At 41.0% G+C, this 19195-nt stretch overlaps 1 protein-coding gene across 1 annotated transcript in view; it reads left to right on the forward strand.

Moving 5' to 3' along the window:
• The window catches only part of agmo (alkylglycerol monooxygenase), a 49866-nt gene extending 38832 nt beyond the window's left edge, over positions 1-11034 (forward strand). Inside the window, exon 13 of the mRNA XM_071546529.1 lies at positions 10954-11034. Within this exon, the coding sequence (XP_071402630.1) occupies positions 10954-11034 (81 nt within the window). The remainder of the gene's footprint in view (positions 1-10953) is intronic.
• The last annotated feature ends 8161 nt before the right edge of the window (positions 11035-19195 follow it).

Genomic DNA, 19195 nt, shown 5'->3' on the forward strand with positions numbered 1-19195 from the left:
ACATAGAAAACTACATGCCAATGGAGTTTTCATTTTCATTTTCATTTTGGCAACATTAATGCATTTTCCATGGAAATTGAAATTTAAGGCTGATTTTAATTTTGTCATACATTATGCACACATATGGGAAATTAAATTGCAATTCAATTTAATGATTTCAGTTGAATAATGTCAGATTTTGAGCGGGGCATGTCTCTTTTGCCGCACTTTGTGGGCGTGGCCTATTTGAAACGCCACACCATTCTTATCTATGAGTTGTAGCCTGAGAATCAGCTCAGTTAATCTAACAAACAGCCTGGTTTTGACTTTTTTACGACCCAGCAGTCTAATTTAGCAAAGCAAGTAATGTGATGGTTTTATTGGTTGGAATTTTTATTTACGGCTAGTGGTAAGTCGCCACTAAAAATGTTTTGTTTTCCAAGAAGTAAAAGTAATGAGAGTTTGACATAAACATAAATTAAAATATTTTTCTGTCCTTTTTTTTTGGCATAAATTGTCAAATAGGTATATGGTACGTTAGAATGAGCTAAAAAATTACAGTGTTGTTTAGTGTGACTCTTTAAGGGTTGTTTGTGTGTTTTGTGTGTATAGCCTGTGTGTGTGTGTGTGTGTCCACATGCAGATGTATTGTGTGTGTAGGGAGCACCGGGGGGGGGGGGCTCGTTGAGTCTGGGCTGTAATGATGCAACACGTGGTCGTGTCGCTGTGTGGGCCCCTGGTTTGCCTGAGGGCGAAGGGAAACGTGCTGCGGAGCACAACTTGGACTCTGTGCGTCCCACACAGTAATTAAGGAGCCACTCTCTCAATAGGCTCCCCCCTAACTACTGGTGAAGGCACAGTAATTTAAGAGGAGAGCTCATAAAAATACACCTGTCTCTGGTTCAGTGAGAGAGAGAGAGCTTCTCAGGACGTCCTGTTGGCTCGCTTGGCTAAGAAGTTTAGCATGTAATCACAACGTTCTGGGTTTGAATCCAGCCCAAGATCTTTGTGGCGTGTCATCTCCCTCTCTCTCTCTCTCCCTCTCTCTCTCTTTCTCTCTCATCTTCCATGTCAGTTTTTATAGTCAATTATCAAATCAAGCAAAACTGCCAAAAAAAATCTGAGAACGAGACAACTTTTCACATTGTTCGCTTTGCTTTTGAGATTGAATTACAGATGTTTGCTTGTAGTAAATGAGCTCAAGAAGCGTATAGAGTATAGAGTATATTAGCTCGTGTGTGACACTTGAGAAGTAAATCTTAATCCACGTGTAGCCCATCCAATCCCAGAATTTTTCAAAACAAATCATCATGTAGGTTTTGTTTTAAATCCCCATTGAATTTTCCAGCTTTCATCTTTCCCCTGATATTGTTTTCCAGTCTCAAAGAACTCTCTTACTTCATGTCCAACTTTCGAGGGAAAGATAAATACCCCATGGCCCAAAAGAGGTCAGAACAATATTATGAAGTTCACGGCAAACACAAAAGCCCGACCTGGGTACTTTATCTCCAAGGCAGCACCTGACTTCTCTGCAAAAACCGCGTTCCCACTGTTCCAGCCATTGTCAGAGTCCCGACCGTGAGCGGACAGATAAGACCGCTATCGGTGAGAGGTCGCCGTTATCCGAGAGCGTTGTTTCCACCCGCCAGGTCTCAGGTGCGAAAGGTTAGCGGCCTTTTCCACGGTAGCGAGAAGCGGCGCCGAGGTAAACGGGGATTGTTTGGAGCCATGGAAACTCGGTGAGGGTGACATCATCTGAAAGCTCGCAGGAATGGAAAGGAAAGGAAATCTCCTCCCAGGGAGAAAATGGAGAGATTTGAAAGAGAAGTGCTGGGTAGGACTGTTCCGTTGGAGTAAACAGCGGGGTGGTCGACTGTACACAGTGTGAAATATTATCACTCAATGTGCAGGGGATCATGCCCGTCAAAGAGTAACCACTTGGTTTATGTTGTCAAACCACTTGCCAGGTAAAGCTATGGAAATCTAACGGCAATTGGTGTTTGGGGAATTTTCTGGCAGCATTTGGTTTGGCTTTTGCATAGTTTACTTCTTCAGCCAACGTTGACTTTCTTTTGAATTTGTCTTCCTATTTGTGCTTTAATTCATGAGAGAAAAACAACACAGTCACCCGGTGTATGATACGGCTTCAGGGCCAGCATGGGAACCTGACTGAACTTGATGATGGCTGTTCTGGTATTTGTTCTGACAAACTTATTTCTCCCTTTTCTAAAATGCACATAAATCAGATTTCACACAACTGTAATAACACTTTCCGAAGCAGGCTGCTCACAAATTCAAAACATTACAAAAGATCAGTCTGTCATAATGTTTAACTATGCATAAGTCAAAAAGTTTCACTGTAAAATGTGTCAGTGTCGAACTGAATAAAAGCTTAGTGTATGAATTGAGCGAGCTTTATTGCAGTGCAAGCTCTCATCACTCTCTCTTTCAGTTTCTCTCTTGATCTCCATCTGTTACATTCTTTGGCTTACTGGCAAACAATCACACGTTCCTTTGTCTGATACTGTAGTAAAGTGTTGCTTCTCCTTTTCACAATAGTCCAATCTGTCTTGTGTGGAGTGAGATGGAAAATGTCTTGCGCTGCCAGGATTTGTGAGCAGTGAGGTTTGGACATCAGGACTGAGGTTGCAAAATTGGGAATATTCACACAGACTGATCCATAATAAGCTCATTCTCTGCTATCCTGCACTACGTCATCAATAAATCATTAACACATTAATTAGTCACACTTTATTTGGATAGTCCAATGTTGATACTCAACTTCAAGTGACTAAAAAGTCACGTGATAGGAAGTCACTAAAAAGTCTAAGTTTCAAGCGAAATATGTTTGTGTGAAAAGCAGTCTATAGATATTCAGAGTCTGGGCTAGGGTTAATTTTAAGGTTAGGGTTAGGCTAAGGTTAGGATTAGGGTTACATAGTCTGTAGAGATGCACCAAATAGGCGAATGACACTTTGTTGAACATCTACTTTTTGTCACCGGATAGTATCAACCAAGGTTATTATCGTTAACGGAATAACGAAAACTAGGTGTGAAAAAACATTTTCGTTAACTGAAATAAAAATAAAAATGAGGCTTTACCAAAAACGATAACTAACTGAAACTGTATTGTGTGTTTACAAAACTAACTAAAATAAACTAAAATTATAGAGAAAATGTGCTTAGTTTTCATCTTTGTCAATTTATTTCATACATAAGTCTAGTATTTTGAATCTTTGAATCTCGCCCCTGACAAATACCCCATATTACAAAAAAAGTCTAAAACTAACACTGAAACTAATAAAAACTAAACTAAAACTAAGCATTTTCAAAAACTAAAAACTAAACTAAACTAGCAAACCCGCTTTAAAAACTAATTAAAACTAAACTGATATTGAAAACAAAAAGTCAAAACGAAATAAAAATAAAAACTAATGAAAAATGCAAAACTATAATAACCTTGGTATCAACACTATCCAAATAAAGTATACCCATTAATTTTGAGACATTAGTATAATTACTGGAGAAGATCGACAGCCTTTTTACATTTCGTTCTACCGGGTCGGATTTGGCAAGAAATCTTCTGGATTGCTTTACGGCACAAAGGGAGATCGCTTTACGGTAAAAACAGGAAGACGCCGCTGTTCTTCCAGCACAAATGGAGCTAAAGCTTTCAGAATTTCTTGCAATGGCAGATGGTAGCAGGAGCGAAAAGCCCATGCAATACAAAAATCTCTTGGTGTGCCACCATCTTGGACCAAGCTGGACATTATTTCTGATTGGTGAGCTGATTACACTTGTGTTACATTACTTCTAATTGGTGGTATTGCGTACCCAGAATGCCACCCAGGTGGCAGGAACACAGCAGAGTGGCTGCAGCAACAGTTGGCTTCAGACTGCGCTGTAGGCACGAACAAGAGCCTGCCTCTGTGTTTTTTATACATGTCAGTGGGTGGAGCGGAGGAGGCAGAGGAGAGATACTCCTCTTACAGGTCCTTAGGGACTCATTCATCTATGCCTCTTCTCTGAGGAATCCCACTGAACTAATTCGCAGAAGCCCCACACATCCACCGCTCGGCCTCTCTTCTCTCCGCACCATCAAAGTACAACAGGGGCTTGCTTTTGCCCCCGCCTTCTCTTCTCAACCCTCTCTTGTGTTTTTTTTCTTTCATCCCCTCTGTTTCTGGACTCGTGCCCGCTCTCCTCCTGCCTTCCAACTTTCCGCCGGCAATAGAGCGCTCTACCACGAACCGGTCGGCCAGTGGGGCCGCCCCGGGGAATTGTGGTTATTAGCGAGGTGTAGACCTCTCTTATTGAGGCTGAAGCCGTGCCAAGCTCCTGGGGTCTGAAGCGAAATTACACGAAGAGATATGAAAATGGGGATGCTCTCAGGGACTTAACCTATGCTTTCACTGACTCCGAAACATGAGCGCTGTAAGGAAGGAGGCGTAACGGTCTGGAAGTCGGTTTTGAGCTCACATCAGACCTGAATATACGACCTTTGACCTTCTAGCAGATACAGTAAACGAGTACAAACACCAGATGTGAAAAAGACAAGCCTCTGGACAACTGTATCGTTCAAAATCAGCATATCATTAGACCCCCCGTATGTTTTGCTACAGTTGTACCGTGCAGCGACTACCACCGCACACATGTTATGTCTGGCCGCAGTGTGTGTGTGTGTGTGTGTGTGTGTGTGTGTGTGTGTGTATGCGTGGGAGTGTGACGGCGATATTTCTCATGGCTGTGGACCGGCTCTCTGGTGGGACATTAACCTGCTCAGCGTATCCTTCCTGAGTCTGCTGCTCAAACAACCTGAGAAACAACTGTAGATCTGCTCATAATGAACAGACGGGAAGTGCAGCCGGCAGGGGCAGATGTGTGTGTGTGTGTGTGTGTGCGTGTGTGTGTGTGTGTGTGTGTGTGTCTGTCTCTGTGTGTACACGTGTGCCTGTGAATATGTGCAGGTGTGCCTATGTATAAGTGTGTATAGGTGTGTGTGTGTGTGTCTATGACTCTGTGAGTATGTGTGTATGTGTGCGTATATGTTGTGTTTGTCTCTGTATGTGCATGTGTGTCTGTGCATGTGTGCAGTGTGTGTGTGTGTGTCATGTCTGTCTCTGTATGTGCATGTGTGTCTGTGCATGTGTGCAGTGTGTGTGTGTGTGTGTGTGTGTGTGTGTCATTTCTGTCTCTGTATGTGTACATGTGCATACAGTATGTGTACTGTAGGTGTGTATTAGTGTGTGTGTTTGTTTGTGTGTGTGTGTGTGTGTTATGTCTGTCTCTCTATGTACAAATGCATACCGTTCTGGTGTGTATTTGTGTGTGTGTGTGTGTGTGTGTGCATGTGTGTGTCATCTATTTTCACACTTGAGCAATGTTTAGATATCCATTCTTATGTATATACAGTATTTGAGTGTTTGTGTGCTTGTGTGTGTGTGTCAAGCCTCACAATGCTGGTATACAGATGTGTGAGCATGACCTCCCTCTCTCTCTCTCTCTCTCTCTCTCTCTCTCTCTCTCTCTCTCTCTCTCTCTCTCTCTCTCTCTCTCAGTTGCCCCATGTGTATTGTAGATGTGGATCAAACCGCATTCGCAAATAGTTTTCATGGTTTGTTTTAGCCAACTTAGCTGACAGACGAATGGTGATCTAATAGACTTTCAACGATACTGTAGCTGTTGAAAAGTCAATTCAGTGTGGTTTTCTGTGATTCAGACTATGCGAATCGTCCCGCTGCAGCAAACCCCGCCCATCTGGTACCGCAGGCAGGTTAAAACAAACGCTAAGAATGATTTTCCGATGCCGTCGGAGCCGGGTCTGGTGCGCTGTAGGCAGCCATATGGAGAGGCAGCTCTGGAAACATCCCATTACAGGTCATACATCACACGTCTGACAGCAGCCATTCTGCCTTGTTTTCATTTCAATCACGAGTGCAGCTGCTTTCGGAGAGCGCTGCCATGTTAACCCGCTGCAGCCCGGAGGAAATGCACCCTGGGGTGTTACGCATCTTCTTCATGCTTTATGTCCATCAACAGCACCCATCCATTTCAACTCCCTTCACCGTAGGGTTCGACCGATATGGGTTTTTGAAGGCCGATACAAATATTTTTGTATTGGAGCTGCTGATAGCCGGTTGGATAGCTGATATCTGGATTTGACTAATTTTTAAGTATTGATCATTTTCCCCAGATTTTTATTCTTGTCAGTGTTGTAAAGCCTCTGAAACAGCATTTAGACCATCATGAGACATAAAACTCTCCATTGAAACCCAAACTATTTTTTTTTTTTAAGGTTAGCAGCTCCTTAATGCAGGATGACCCACCTCACCTATTCAATGACAGGGGAACCTAACTGTCTTTAAATTAAGAATTCATTTTTGATAAAAGAAAAAAAAAATGTGGAAAGGTTTTTCAGACTTTTTTATGTATCGTAGCTGTGATCAAGAAGGAACCACACTGACTTCATTGTCTATGAAGAGGTGTGGGGAGAAGATCATGAGAGGAGTAAAATTGATCTGTTATCAGTTTGTAACACTATTGTCTCGGCAATACTATTGGCAAAATGTTGGTGAGGACACAGGCTCCACTAACCAGGACCAGGAGATTAAACGCTTTTAACAGAATTCCCTTTTTCACTCTAGAACTAGTACAAGATCAATGCATTTGTTTACAAATGAATTGATAAATGAGTGTATTTTTTCGCACTAGTGATCATACATAGTCGATGCAGAAATGTCTGCTTGCCCATCTGTGTTTGAAATGCCCTGCTGCCACTAATTTTGGGCAGAGATAAGTACCAGCCAAACCTCTGTTGGTCTAAATTAGGGGTTAGCCAAAAGGCTGCTATAGTTAGTGTTAATTTTTAACTTACTGACTATATCTAAAACATAATGGAAATACATATGTGGACAAAATATTAGTGGCACTTTAGTCGAATATTGAGCATTATCTTTTGCCTAATCCATGTATCAATCTATTGAAGGCTTAAAAATCATAAACTTTTTTTCCATCTACATCTTCCCTTGATGATTGAAGTGGATACAAAAGGTGAAATCAGAAATGGATTATAGCTTTCACCTGGATTCACCTGGTCAGTCTACTTCAAGGAAAGAGCAGGTGGTCCAAGCATTTTGTACAGTGAATTTAGACTATATCATAGACCAGTGGTTCTCAACGTGGGGTCCGGGGACCACCAGGGGTCCTTGAGGGGGTCCCAGGGGGTCCCCAGCAAATTGATGAATCGTTAAACTTCATTATTTAATTTACAAGAAGTTAACACAATTAGAGAATGTAGAAGAATGACTGTTTTGATCATAGTTTCACTCTTATCTCTCTACCTGCAATACAGATAGTCATGGAATTCTGGACAAAATCATATCTAACAATAAAAATATTCTCAGATTTGGGTCCGAGAGACAAAATCTCAATGGTGGACTGTCCATATATATGAAGGACCCCTAATTTAGTCCACATTAGAGCCACGGACCCACATTTGGACTAAATTAGGGGTCCTTCATATGAAAAAGGTTGAGAATCACTGTCATAGACATCTAAACTGGCTTTTCAATACAGGCAGTTTGGGACATCTGAATATCCCTGTGTTATCAAAAAGCTTTTACCGTGTGGATGCTTCCTCTCTACCTGTCTTCATCGGACTGAATCGGGCCCCAAAGCATCTTTAACTACCACTGAGGTGCCTCTGAGCAAGGCACCTAACCCTCAACTGCTCCAGTGGAGCTCCCAGTATGAATGTTTTTACCTGAAGCTTGGTGTTACTGAAAAAGAGCCTACATGCTCAGCCAGTCTTCCCTGGGTAAATAAAGCTCAGTAAAGAAACCACATGTTCTTGGCTTTTGCTATTAGTCCCCTTAACAAAGTGCCTTCTCCCCAAAACAAAGTGAGTGTGAGGCGATTTGTTGAGATCTCTACTTTGGGAGCTGGTGCTCTCTGGCCGTAGTGCTTATTTGTAGATGATCAAACCCGCTTCCTTCCACTATGTAATCTGTCCCACATGGATTTCCTACATAGTCCATTAAAATGTAGCGCAGTGGGGCCGACGGGGAGGGATGGGAACAGAGAGGAATGGGTGCCCTTCCCTTCCCTTCCCTTCACATGCGGCTTTGATAGAGACGTCTGTCAGGTTTCGGTCCGTTTGAGCGCGATGTGATTTGCGAGGTTCTGCCGAGTCTGCGCTTCGCTCTCGATCCCAATCCGTCTCCAAGATGGACACACTGCAGCTTTGTGTATTCTGTATTGTGTAATCTTTCAATGGCAGCATTAAAACATTTTAAACCCCAGACTTCCTTTGAGACTTTGGCCCTATAGAGCTGAAACCTTCCGGAAGTAAATTTCCCATCCGTTTTTTTTTTCCCATAGGGAGTTTGATTTTTAGCCGTAATGTTTCACGTTTGATGTTGAAATTGGGTTTTATTCCTGAGTTCCTAGTGAAATACTAGACTGCTCACAAGCTTTAGCGAGTTCCTACCAATTTGAAAGGTCACTGTTGCTATAGAAACATTACCTGCTGCAAAATGAAGAAATGTCAGTTGACTAGCAACCTGCATCAGATTGGAGCCGCTCAACTAAGGTTTTACTGTCAGACATGATGTCTCTTTTAAGGGATTAAGAGACGAAAGTGCGCAGGAGTGAAAACCATAACAAATAACAAAAACGATTGCTTTATATTATTATATTAGCTAGTATCACTGTTGGAAATGAGGGAAAGGGAATCAGTGACATCACTTGCAATCCTGTATGGAATCAGTAGTGCATTAAAAAATGTCATGTACACAGTCTTGCTTAAGATTAAACCTCTTTATATCGGGATTTTCTCAAATGTCTGTGGAGAAAATGAACGGGAACTTTACTCCCAGAACCACGGCCGCTGTTTCAAGCTGTGTTTACATCCTCGATCAGTTCCCTCTCTTCTTTCTATCTCATTTCTTCCCTCTCTCCATCCTCTGTTGTCCTCTCTCTCTCTATGAGGAACCTGTTGTCAGAGCAGGTAGAGAGAGGTGGAAAAGCAGAGAGAGGAGGAGGAGGAGGAGGCATATTCCAGTCTGTGTTGTGCTCTCTCTCTCTCTCTCTCTCTCTCATTCTCTCTCATTCTCTCTCTCTCCACTCCTTCCCCTCTTCTTCTTTTTTTTTTTTCCTTCTCTCTGAGGAAAACAGCTGCGGTGTCCAGGAGGAAACGTTGCTTTTTTTCCCATCAGGCTTTTTTGCCTGTGATGGACAGCGGTCTGGTCTTGGCTTGCGTTGCGAGGTAGGATGCAGTTTATGGCCCGGAACTCAGCGAGGGGCGGAGGGAGGGGAGGGTAGGGCCGCTTTCTGGCAGAACCCCCTCGACGAATAGCCTCGTCCCCTATGGCGACGACCTCTTGACCCCGACGTGAGAGCGCCGGGGGAGACGACCCGCTCCTTAACCTTTTGGAACCCACTTTCTATATCATCCTGAGCCTGGCCTGCCCCAGTGTTTTCTTTCAATTAGGGATTCACTTTCACTGTTTTTCTTCGTGTTCACCGGTCGTAAATGATACCTGTCTCACTTTCGGTGTCGTTCAAGCCGGCTCGCTCTCGCACAGTTTAAACCGTTTTTTGTTTTTTTTTAACATTTTACAATTTAGCTCCAATAAGACAACAGTAAAATAAGTTTAAATTCCTAGACCACCAGCATTACATACAGCCAATAGTAGGGGGTGCTAGGGTCTGAATAATAGTTTCCTGCCCATAATGTAGAAGAGATAGAAAGAGAAGAGACCAAAATATTCATAAAAAGGATAACAGGGGAAGTCAGAGCTAAGGAGAGAGGTTGAAAGGATGTTTAAACCGTATCTGATCCAAATGAAGAAAACAAGAGTGAAATTTCTGTACAAGTATCGTTAGATTTTCAGAATAATGCAAGGAAATAGTATTTATAATTTAAACGACCCCTTTCAGTTGAGAGCTTGTCTGGTTTCTCTTGGACTCAGAATCGATTGGCCTTTCTAGTATTTAACAACTCAAAGTTTTATCTTGCGTGTTTACTGTAGGGTTCAACTGATAATGATTTTTGGAGACTGATAAGGATACCGATATTTTTAGACCTAAGTCACTGATAGTTTTGTGTATTTTTTGTGTATTTTGTGCCAATATTCGATATCTTTAAATTTGACCATTTACAAATCCAAGTATTTGGTGTTTCCCCAGAATTGTATTCTATAAGTGGAAAAGCCTCTGAAACAAAGAATTCAGATCATCATGGGACACTAAAACTCTCCACTGAACTACTAGTGAGACTAACTAATGAATGTATGGTGGGTTAGCAGCTCATTAAGGCAGGGTGACCCACGCTAAAGGGGAAACTCTGGGATACATTAGGTCTATTAAATGAAGAATTAATTTACAAAAAGCATAATTGAATGATTAAATGACGAAATAAAATGTGCGAAGTAAAAAGTTTTTCTGTAGCTGTGGTCAGGGAGGAACATGCCTCACATCGTAGATGGATGACAATGACTGGCTCATATTGGATATATTATGAAAGGCCAATATCGGCCCAGTATGCCAGTAAACTGATCTAATATTGATCTAACCCTGGTTTATTGTACCTCCAAACTCTATTTAGAGAAGGCAGTGATACACAGGAGAACTTCTTTGGCATCTTTGATAGCTAACAGCAAGGAGTTGTTTAATCATAGAGTGAATATGTTGTTGCCAGTAGAAGTTTGAATAGATGTTTAACTCTGTGACTCTTTACCCTTGTTGCCTGTTGCTGAAAGAACAGTGTTGCTGCTGTCGGTCTACACGGCTCAAATAAACCCAACTAGTTCATCGTCAACCTAAAATATCTTTTTTCCTTAGTAGCAGTAAAGTATGATAAGTAATCTCTCCAATATCTGAGTCACAACAAGGTGGCACACCAACAGTTTAAAAGAAAATACAAACACACACACCAGTGCTTGATCCTAACCCTGTGCTGTCGGTCTTGTGCAGGCCTTTGTCTCCCTCTCTCTGCTGTACTGGGCTCTGCAGAGCTGCTCCCAGCTGCTCAGCATCAAGAGAAAGTCCGCCTGAGTCCACACAGGACGTCCCAACGGATTCACACGCTCCTGACAGCCTGATGGTCGGGACGTTCTAGCTTCAGCTGGTAAAAATGTCGACATAATGTTAAACGTAATTTCATTGGAGCATCTTTGAACCAACTGTGTGTCCAAACTTTTGCCTGATATATTCTATGTCTGTGTTTTGGTACCCATCAAATTCTGTAAGAAGCACTTTTAACTATAGGCACTTAATGGAATAACTGGTCAAAGCTACAGTGTGTGACTACATGACGATATCCTGTATATAGCAATATTGCAATATCCTGTCAATAAGGCCATAAGACAAAGCAATATGCCCATTACCTTTTTTCAAATGAAAAATGGGACTTCTTCTGTGCTTTTGGTTCAAATTGTACGGTAATAACAGGGGTGCTACTGATTTATGTGAGCTAATAGTGAATCAGCATTTTGCACATTCCAGTGGAGCCACTGAATATGTAATGGATTACTTTTTATGTTTAATATGCAACACATACCTCTGAGACTTCTCAATTTAATACTACCTAGATTGTCATCTGTAATGATTACAATTTAATTTGTAATATTGCACAAAGCTATATTTTTTCCATTTCTCTTTGCAATAAAACATTTTCAAATTTTACTTTACCAGACTCCATTGTCGCTTTCTAAAAATGTATGTGGCTCAGTAAAAATATGAAAAGCCCAAAACAAAATCGATCCCTCCTGGTAGCTCCGTGTGTCGGTGGTGCGTCGGTTTTGAAACAGAACATTGTTCATATGAATTCATCCTCCAACCTACAGATCTTGAGTGGGAGTGAAAAGCAGCCCACAGCAGATGGTGCTGTTACCTCCCCACCACAGGAGACGAGACGAATTAACTTCATATTAACAACTCTTTATAGTGAATCCATGATCCAGAACTCCCTGCCGAGCCGTCTGGAGGTGTCATGGGCCGAGCTGCACACTTGATAAACCTTTTCCTCTGACATCCAAGCCAGATTTTCATGTCAGCCTTCACCTTAAACAGCACAAGGGACAGTGAAAATACTAAAAGCAAAAAGTAATAGAACAGAATATAGTTTATAGTTTATTATAGTTTATTAAGATCCCCATTAGCCACAGCATTGCAGCAGCTATTCTTCCTGGGGTCCACAAAACAGACTTTACGTAGTGACAATGCAACCATCACACTTACATCATAACACATAACATTACAAAATAAACAGGACAAAGACTAGAACACACACACAGACAAGACAAGCTCCTGACAATTCAATAATCAGAAATAGACCGTTTCAGTCTAGTGTCCCAACACATTTCAAATCATAATACGGTCCATTTCACGCTAGTATTCAATACAATAATCAAGATACATGAAATTAGTCCGTTTTACTCCAGTTTCCCGGTCCACAACTCAGACCCTCCACGGCCACAAGACACATCAACCCAATCAAACTCATATTTGTATTTTATTTATACTTAGCCAAACCAGTCCTACATCTTTTCAACGTCTCTAGTCAAAAGATACTGTTTAACTAAAATTTTAAATCGAATTTTACTGTTTTCTTGTGTGATATGTCTAGGGAGTAAATTCCATTCATACATAGCTCGGTACATGACCGTTCGTTTGATTGCGTTTGTCCTTGCTTTCGGTAATGTAAAATTTCCTCCTATAGCATGTCTGGTAGAGTGATCATGTCTATCTAAACTGAGAGATAAATTCTTATACAAAATAAACGGAGTTTTTGTAACAGAGATATTTCTGATAAATACAAGTAATGAATAGAGTAATCTGTTATTAACAAATAACCAAGATAGACAATTATGCATTGCAACAACATTCGTTCTGTATTCACAACGGAGCACTATACGTGCTGCTCTGTTTTGTACCATTTGTAATTTCTTTAATTTATCCATTGTTGCATTAGACCATACTACTGGGCAATAATCAAGATTGGACAATATTAAAGCCTGAGTCACCTGTTTAGTTGAGTTTTGTGTCAAAAAATGTGCACACCTTTTAACAACAGAAATACCATTTCCCATCTTAGCAACTATCTTATTTATGTGTTTTGTCCATGACAATTTACTGTCTAAGATCATCCCCAGGAGCTTGGTCTCCTGGACTTGGTCAATAGACACATCATTTATGCAAAGCTTTAAATCTGGTTTTGTACTAAGAGCGTGGTTTGAACCAAATACCATGCTATTTGACTTAGAAACATTCAGAACCAACTTATTTCTCTTTATCCATTCAACCACTGATCGCAACTCTAAATTTAAAACTGTATTTAACTCATTGGCTGTGAATGCCGACATATATATAGTTGAATCATCCGCATACATAGAAATTTTGGCCTTATATAAAACAAGTGGTAAGTCATTTGTGAAAATGGTGTACAGCAATGGCCCAAGACAGCTTCCTTGGGGCACTCCACACCTTACAGTTTTAACATCTGAATAGCTCCCATTAAAAAAAACAATTTGTGTCCTGTTAGTTAGATAACTCACCATCCATGATAATGCAGACTGAGAAAAGCCATAACATTCTAGTTTTTTCACTAATAATTCATGATCAATAATATCAAATGCTGCTGTAAAATCAAGTAGTACAGCACCCACTATTTTCTTCTCATCAATTTCTCTCAGCCAATCGTCAGTCATTTGAGTCAGAGCAGTCGCTGTTGAATGCCCTTCTCTGTATGCATGTTGAAAATCAGTGGTTAAATTATTCATAGAAAAATAGCATTTAATTTGTTCACACACTATTCTTTCCATCATTTTACTTAAAACAGGCAATAAACTTATAGGACGACTATTTGATCCAGAAAATGGTAATTTCCCGTTTTTAGGCAGTGGTATTATCTTGGCAGTTTTCCATTCTTGTGGACATAAACTTTCAATGAAACTCTGGTTAATAATATGGCAAATAACAGGAGCAATTAAATCCGCAACCAGTTTAAGAAGTTTCCCGTCAAGGTCGTCAACACCTGGTGGTTTATTTTTACAAGTTATTAGCATGTTTTCTACCTTACTTATACTTACTCTGTCAAATTTAAAATTACAATTTTTACCTTTCATGATTTGATTTTTTATTAATAAATATAAAATATAAACAGTTGTGGGGTTATATTCATATACTGATGACAATTTAAACACATGTTAAGTAGACTGTGTGGGTGGGAAATATGAGAAAAGAGTATGGATTACTTTTATGGATTCATTTACATATTACAGTTTCAGTTCCCTTCAAATATCACTAGCAGTCACTTAAATATGAATTACTGAACTAAAAATGTAACATACAGTAGTATGTTTAAACATAATGCTATAAAATATAAAAATATCAGGATGGGCGCAGTATGAAATAGTGTAACCATTATGAATCATTAGTATCATTAGTATGCATATAATCTATAGCTGGTGGTTATGGATGTGTGAAAACTGAAGAAGCAAGTATGTGAATTCACAGCAATATGCCTGACGTGCAAATGTGTGTCACATTAACAAGTGTACAGATGGCCATACAGAAAGTGCCATGGTGTGGAGAAAACAACACACCTTATCAAATACGTTCACTGAACAGCTGCTGTTAGCATGTGTACAGGAATGAGCTCATTTGGTAATGCACAGTATAAAACTCCAGGACGGAGGTGCCACAGAAAAAAGTCCTCATCCTGTTCGTTGATAAATGTCTTAATTCACTAGTTCACCAGGTAATGTCTTTCTGCACATCCCTCCTTGATACACATGCATCTAGTGCAGAGCAGGCTGCAGTTCAGCTCCCTTGGGACATTTTGGGGTTCAGTGCCAGTTTAGACCAGGACCAGGAAAATGGAACATATCACACCCATTCTTAAGTCATTGCGTTGGCTTCCTGTATGCTAGGATTGAATTTAAAATTCTGCTTCTGGTATACAAAGGACTAAATGGCCTTGCTCTAAAATATATTTCTGAGTTACTAGCCATCTAGGCCTCTCAGGTCATCTGGCACAAATCTCCTAGCTGTTCCAAGGACAAAATCAAAATGTGGTGAAGCTGCTTCTGGTCGTTTTGCTCCCAGTTGCTGGAACAGACTCCCAGATGACCAGAGATGACCTGAGATGACCTGAGATGACCTGAGATCTGCCCCCACCATACACGTTTTTAAAAGGCGACTCAAAAAAACCTTCCTGTTCTCTAAAGCGTGTGAGTAGTTGTTGTTATCCTTCCTTCTTCCAATGTGTGAATGCATATACAGTATGTTGTATATATGTTATTTGTGTCTGGCTAACCTGTTCACTAATGCTGTAATATATCCAACAACTTCAATATTATGAGTTTTACCTGCATGCCAGTCATTTCATCAGAGAGGGTGGCACATTGTTGACACTCAATCAGAGGAGCTACTGTACATCCCTGCTCCTCTGAAACTGTCAAACTCTGGTATGTGAAAATACTATGAATCAAGATCACAATAATAAACTTTATTTGTATGGCAGCTTTCTTAACAGTGTCACTTCAGTGCTTGACAAAACAAGTACAAAATACAGCAGTAAAACAGAATAAAAAACACAAAGAAGAAAAAAATAAAATAAAATAAAAGGACATAAAATAAACAGTAAAACCAAATCAGGACAGGCTTTGATAAAGGCTTTTTTAGGTACTTTAGGTATTGTATTCCAGGCAGCATATAAGGTTCAGATGTAGTTTATTTGCATAAATTATCAAAATGCAAAAGGGAGAATAAAAGAAATACAGAAGTTGTGGGAGATGTTTTTATGAGCCTTTTATGAGCGATTCATTTCACCCATACAAATTAAATTTCTTATTTTTCCTCTCTTTTGATATCAACCATTTGAAAAAAAAAAAAATACAAAAGAGGCAAAGAAACCCTGAAGGGACTGTGAAAGAAAAAAATCAAGTTAACTGTGAAGTCCTTGGCTTTGTGTTAATAAAGAATTCAAAAATTTTCCACAGTCCATTTATTATAACATGACATAGATGAACTGATGTAATGCCAATACAGCTCGTTTGAATTTGATTAACCATGATGACCTGTCATTTAATGTGAATAAATGGTTGGTTATCAGGGATTTAGAGCCATGCCTCTCCGCACCGTGTCACACATATTCACTGCTATTTATAGATCTGTTGGGCTACTGCACCTATCAGCCAAGAGAGGGACGACAAGCTGACATATTGATTCCACTGTAAAAGGATATGGCCTTCACCTTTACATGAAATCCTGCTAATAGGCGGTGAGAGAGTTCTCCCCGGGGGTTTCGCTTAATGGAACAAGGAAATGTCGCTCAAGAAAGACGATCAATAAGACTGTCGTGTTCGATGAGAATTAGATCGCGCCGGGCCGGGTCCCATGTAAAAGGGAACAAAAACAATTACCAGTCCTTTAGTCCTTGGTAGCATAATGACAGGTTAACACACACTGAAGCATTTGCACTGTATGCCAATACATCACATTATGTTGTAATATTTCAAGATATTGACGTAGGATCCCTGCAATTTAATATTTAATTTATTGAATTTTCAAGACATGGGACACATCTTAAGTCTTCCTCATTAGGCGATAGCACACATGATGTTGTTTGTTTTAGTCTATTTGGCATCCCAGATGGGTGGGGTTTGCCACATAGAAAATACAGTGAGCACCAGGGAATTTAGACATCGCCAGGAAACAAGTTGAAAGGGAATGTAGTTTACTTTTCTGTGATTGACCACTGTATTGTAACAAGCTGGCACTATGTGATCTATCCTGATGCAGCAAACCCCACCCATCTGGTGCTCTAAGCGAGGTAAAACAAACACAAAGAATTGATTGCGGATACCCTTTCATCCAGGTCTTTTGTGGTGATATGTACTGTATATCTGTGCCAGACAGAATTATTAGCAGTGTAAATCATCTCAGCGTTTCCCTCGGGCGATGCTAAGCGTTCAGCACAATAAATTTAACAGCGCTGCTCCTTCTTCTGTTAAAGGTGTTGACAAGGAGAACTCCTCCAGCTACAGCTAACACTGCTGTTTACAAAATAATCACCCTGCGCATTTTGTGAATTCTCATTTCACCAACAAATCCAGCACAGAAACATGGTGAATATGATTATGATGGATATTGTTGAACCACGTGTCTCTCATGCCCCCTTGGAATATGCTCATACATACAGTATTGATTCACTTTCACTTTAACATTTATCTGCTTGGATGATGCTCTTTTCCACACAATGACACAATGACAGCAGAATAAGCTTCAGCTCATAGATCGCTGTCATCACAAGCAACCATAGAGCCAAGACAATTATCCTGTGACTGTAGTATGATCATGTAAGAGAGAAGTGCTAAGAAAAGATGTAAGAGCAAGTAAACAAGTTGTTCCTCATGAATGATGCAGGCAGCCCTTGGGCCAGTCAGCAACAAGCTGCATCATCCCTCCATGTTTTATCAGAATCGGACTGGTGGTGTAGCAGCCATTACATTTTTTTAATTTTGACCTTTACTTATAGCGCCTGCATCAGGCCAATCACATTTTTTTACAAGTCAAAACACAGCGCCAAAATGCATCATCCCATCTCCAAGTTTCATCAAAATTGAACTTTGAACTTTAATTATATCGCCCCCATTTGGCTATTCAGTGTCATGTTTTAAACGCTGGAACACAGTGTGAAGATGCATCATCCCTCCAAGTTTCATCAAACCAGTGGTTTCATCACATGGGGCACAAAAATAAGAGCTACGGAGAGAAGAAGGAGGGAGCAGATCGGAGCGAACGTTAGCCTGGTTCCAGACTCCTGAATCGCGTCCCGCCCACTTTTCAGATTTTGTCGAGCGATTCGAGGAGTCTGGTGTTTCCCTCGTTAACGGCTTGTTCTCGCTCTGAGAAACAATCGAGCCAATCAGCGCCTTTGTGGGCGGGACTGAAGTTTGACTCATTCGTGCAACGGGTTTTCATTGGCGTTTCGGCGATATTTGTGTCAAAATTGGCCGACATTCTTGGTAAAGTTGATAAATCCACCGGCTAACCATGGATGTAGAGGCTAACTGGCTGCAGCATCAGTGTGACATCAGAGCGGACGGATACATCAGTCACTAGTGATTGGTTGGTTCGGGGGAAATCAACCCCCCACACACAGAAAACAGCTAACGAGGAGGAAATTTCAGGATGAATGAATGCTAACGAAATGACTATTCAGTCTGAATATCAGGCTAAGCAAATACAGGAGGAAGATATGGAAGAGGTGGATATGATGGTTAGCTGACGAAAAGATATTCCGAGTCATCTCCCTCCCTGGTCTCTTTCCTCTCTCCTTCTTCACTCCCGACACGTCAGAGGCGAACGCGGCTTCCTCTCCCGGCGGCGTCCCGTGAGGACGGAGTGAGCGAAGATGTAGCGGCACCACGCCAGTCTGATGTCATCAGAGGGCTTGTGTTGGTGTAAAGAGTGTGTTCCGCTCACTGGACCGAGGCCAAATCACATCAGCGCCGGTCAGGAACACACGAGCACGCCCGGCTGCACCCGGACTCCTGCAGCCGCCTCACCCCCCGGCCGCTATACCTGGAGTGGATTAAGGCTCGGTGGAGTTTGATCCACAAACAGCAACAGCTTCCTCACATCAGTACTCCTGCGTTTAGTAAGAACATTTTGAGGTGAGATGTTTCCATAAGCCCCGAGGTTTTGAATTAGTTACAGTGGGTTTCAAAGGACGCATGAATGGCTCTGCATTTCGGCTCTGAGCTCACACTCCTATCCAGAGCGACTTTACTCTAAAATGAAGGGGTTCAGTGCCTTGCTCAAGATCATTTTGACAGGATTACATGGCTTCTGATAGACAGGGGATTGAACCTGTGACCAGCAGGTTATGTGTGTCAGTTTTCCTAATCTCAATGCTATTCAGAATATTCTTCTCACTCCAGTCAGGAGTCGACCATAGCCTTAAAAGTCTTCAAGAGATACTTAAGATGTTTTTCTAAGTCCCTTTTAAGTAAAAATCTGATATTTTCATAGAACTAAATTAGCTCTTTCCTGGGAAAAATTCTCTGCCGCACAGGAAGTGATGCGTTTTATGTTTCCGGTTTGTTTGGAATAAATAGAAGAAGAAGAACTGGGTAGTTAGCATGAGCAGCGATAGCCACCATGGCTGAAAAGACAAACTCAAACTGAATCAACAGAAAATCCAAGC

The sequence above is a fragment of the Centroberyx affinis genome, unplaced genomic scaffold (genome assembly GCF_046629955.1).
Source record: "Centroberyx affinis isolate AG114_WGS23_722 - 3 ecotype Tasmania unplaced genomic scaffold, CSIRO-AGI_Caff_v1 ptg005304l_1, whole genome shotgun sequence".
In the NCBI taxonomy this organism is placed as follows: Eukaryota; Metazoa; Chordata; class Actinopteri; order Beryciformes; family Berycidae; genus Centroberyx; species Centroberyx affinis.